The 3,584-nt window shown below is 36.2% G+C and overlaps 1 protein-coding gene across 1 annotated transcript in view; it reads right to left on the minus strand.

The window, feature by feature from the left end:
- Positions 1-4: 4 nt before the first annotated feature.
- LOC104540803 (zinc finger RNA-binding protein-like) overlaps positions 5-3,584 on the minus strand; it is a gene marked incomplete at both ends in the record, with an annotated part of 26,655 nt that continues 23,075 nt past the window's right edge. Inside the window, 3 exon segments of the mRNA XM_010184694.1 lie at positions 5-52; positions 796-893; positions 980-1,091. Coding sequence (XP_010182996.1) covers positions 5-52; positions 796-893; positions 980-1,091 — 258 coding nt within the window.

Genomic DNA, 3,584 nt, shown 5'->3' on the forward strand with positions numbered 1-3,584 from the left:
CCATTCCTAAAACTTTGTGTATTTGACGGAATGCAAGGAGTCTCAGTGCAAACTAGAAAAAGGATAAAAAGAAGGTATTTTTTCAGTTAGAAGCAAATGTCAATTTTGAGTACTTTGTCAAACAATTAATGATGAACATTAGCAATGTATGGTATTATCCTGAGCTCTCATTATCACCTCTTCCTTCCCCCAACAAAGTCAACACGACGAAATGCGTATGTCACATTTGCTGCTTCTGCACAAAGTACATAATCTTAGCTTAAAAATAATGTACACGTGTCTTAGCTGCTGGACTTGCACTGAAGCAGCCAAGGTTTGCCACATGTCCCATTATACATTAGTAGGCCTTAGCAAAAGGATCAAAAGAAGGGGTAGTGGCACTAATCTCTTAAGCTGCAAACATGAATGGTCAATATTGTAAGTGGATACAATAAATATTAAAAAATAAACTTACACGGATTTATTAATAAAATATTAAGTGACAATATAATTTTAAATCTAATAACGTACTGCTGTAGAGTGAGCAACTTTATGGATATATATAGATGGGGGTGCTTCAAACTTTTCAGGAAAGTATGCTAATTTTAGTGCAAAACCGAACACTATTATACATCCTCTGTGGCGACATTTTTATTGCTTAGCTTAAGACTGATTATTTGAAAGACTGAACTATATTATAAGAAAGGAAAATTCATGCCCACCATATAGATCCATTTGAAACAACCAAAACCAAAGCAAAAAACACCCCAAAAACCAGCCACCGCATTTAGTTACTTCACACATACATTTCCTTACCTGTGCACTTGAAGTAATATCCTCTCGTTGCTGATCTGTCATTACAGCAAGTGTATCAAAAGGATCTTTTTCACAAGGGTCTAGAAGGCCAGGACCACCTACAATGGTTAAGCTAATTAGTAGCACATCTCTACCTCACTTCAACCAAGACTACATATTTAACGTTTGATCAAATGCAACCTGCCTTTAAGGATGATTCCTGAAGATATGCACTCAAAAACTCTTCTCAGTGCATCCCCAGGACTCTGTGGTCCAGTAGCGCTGCTAATTGCCTTTTCCACAAGCAACTCCATAGCCTAGACCAACAATAAGAAAATCCAGTCAACTTACAAGACAGGTTAAAACAGAAGAAAGCTGCTACTGCTGTTGAATACAGAAGTTTTGAATCCGGAATGCTGAAGAACATTATGTATGATAGAATACTTGCTGTTAAAATGAAAAAAAAAAAGCCCAGGTATCTTATAAAGAGGAATAAGAAGAAAGCTGGTGCAAGATTAACATTAAGTGCTGATACTGATATGCTTCTTCTCATCATATATTGCTCAAAAGTTTTGCAGAAATCTATACAGTTGTAGCCTACATACGCAGGTAGACAACTCGTCCAGCCACTTTTTCATAGAATGTGTTGGGTTGGAAGGGACCTTTAAGGGTCATGGGTGTCATACATACTCACCAGTCTAAATTTTGTTAGGTACACCATGGGACTATGAGGGCTACAGCAATGACACTGTGATAGCGGCAACAGAGGATGGCCGGTGCTTATAGGTGGTATACCACCACAGAGGATACTGCAGGGAACTCAAAATCTAGAGCCATGCTCTGCCTACAGAAAAGGCCTGCGTCTCAGGTGCAGGTTTTGACAACTTTTTGAGAGAGTATGAAACACGGTGGGTCATCTGAATCTGTCAGCCACATACATAGCAGCAATATATAAAACCAGCACACAACATGGCTAATGGAATAAACAGGATGCTATAGAAAAATAACTTTCTTTTCTACAATAGTACAGCAACTTAAATAATAAAAAAATTAACAGTCTTTTGATGTTTAAATGGTTAGTAATTCTTCAGTTTAGCACAACTGAAGTTCACAGAAAGTTTTCTCCTGTGTATAGGCTAACACTAAATCAGAAGTCGAACAAGTGTAAAAAAAACCCCTTGATGATAAAGTTTCCTTGTTTTCTGAAATGTATACATTATTTGATACTAGTTAACATGGTTTAAATGATTAGCTGTATTTGAAATATTTTTTCTGTGAATATTTCCATTGTTTACTTTTATTAGACACTGTTTTTTCCAGAAAAACCTCCAAAAGCTACTTACAAAAGTAAAGAATAGATTTCCTTAGGGTTTTTTTTTGTCAGCATCAAATGGGTCTTTAAATACTACCTCTTTGGCAAGTTTAATTCTCAAACAATGTGGTCTCTTGTTTTTGTGAGGTTTTTTTTTGGTGTTTGTGTTTTTGTCCTCCCTGCCTCCCGACAGTTGTTCAAATGTAGCCCTTTTTTAATTTTACTTTCCAGGAGTAAATGCCTATTCTGATGCATGCAGGTAACTATAGGCAATGTTGATGGCAATTCTTCACTAAGGGTGCCCATTCCTTTCTGTTTTAGCTCCATTCAACTGACAAACTAATTCTTAAGCATGGTATTTCCCACTGTACTCCCACTGTATCACTCCGGATTTAGCGACAGTAATTCAGCTGTTTTCAAGTATGAAGCAACATACAGCAGGAAAGGAAAAAAAACAGATCACAACTTCACATTTATTTAAGTCTAGTTCTGTGTCCTCACACAAAACACTAGGGTCTACAACTTCATTCTAGGAAACAATGAATTATGATATCCTGGTGTTTATGTGCACGCAAGTCTAGATTTCAAGTTTGAAAAACCAACCTTGAATAACAGTTCCTTCTAACTTGTAGGTACTTGACAAAATTCTTCTAAATCAGTTTTTATTTTTAGATATATAAAGAGAGTGCTTGCAATGTTCATATTTAGACTTTCTAATACCTTCTGTTTTTAGAACTACTTAGGTTCTTTTTGAAAAGTTCTGGCATCTCTTCAGTTTGTGACAGGCTTCTAGCATACAGGTTAGGAAAAGTTCTGTATCTAATAAAAACTATTTCTTTAATCTATGAAATTTCATCTGTGACTGGCAGAAATTACATATATTTAAAATAACCGTTTTCATTCTGTCATTGTTTTTATCAGTAAGACTTTGCCAACGGGCCAAAAGAACAGCTGACTACACAGCGTGCAGTGTTGATCCACGCCACTGACAATGCATCAGACACCAGGAGCACATCAGGAATCACTTTTGGAGAGAACTGAGACACAGCTAAGCCTGACACACTGCCTCAGACCTCTCTTCCCTTCCAGACGTGCCTTAGAACAGATAACACGAGAAATAAGAAACAACCTTTCCTGTTCTTCATCTATGTGTCTGCTGTGTGTTGCAATAGCTCTAAGGATGCTATTCTAAATGTATAACAGGGTTTTTCTTTGGCAACTCAGAATCATAGAGGTATTAAGAGGGCACTAACATACTACTTAGCTTCTTCTAAGCTATATTGCACTGCGTATCTTTAATGAAATATAGCACAGAAATTGGCACTTTTTTAATTTTAAATATTTTTAAAACAGAAATAACTGCTTCAATTTTTTTTCCCCAGAAACAATAAATATTATCAGAAGTAATTTAATAAAATTTCCTGCAAGCTTAGTACAGTGGTAAAATATTTCTCACTGAAATGATGCCAATTACTCAAACTGTCTTGACAATGTTAGT

This window comes from Mesitornis unicolor, unplaced genomic scaffold (genome assembly GCF_000695765.1).
Source record: "Mesitornis unicolor isolate BGI_N332 unplaced genomic scaffold, ASM69576v1 scaffold18225, whole genome shotgun sequence".
Classification (NCBI taxonomy): Eukaryota; Metazoa; Chordata; class Aves; order Mesitornithiformes; family Mesitornithidae; genus Mesitornis; species Mesitornis unicolor.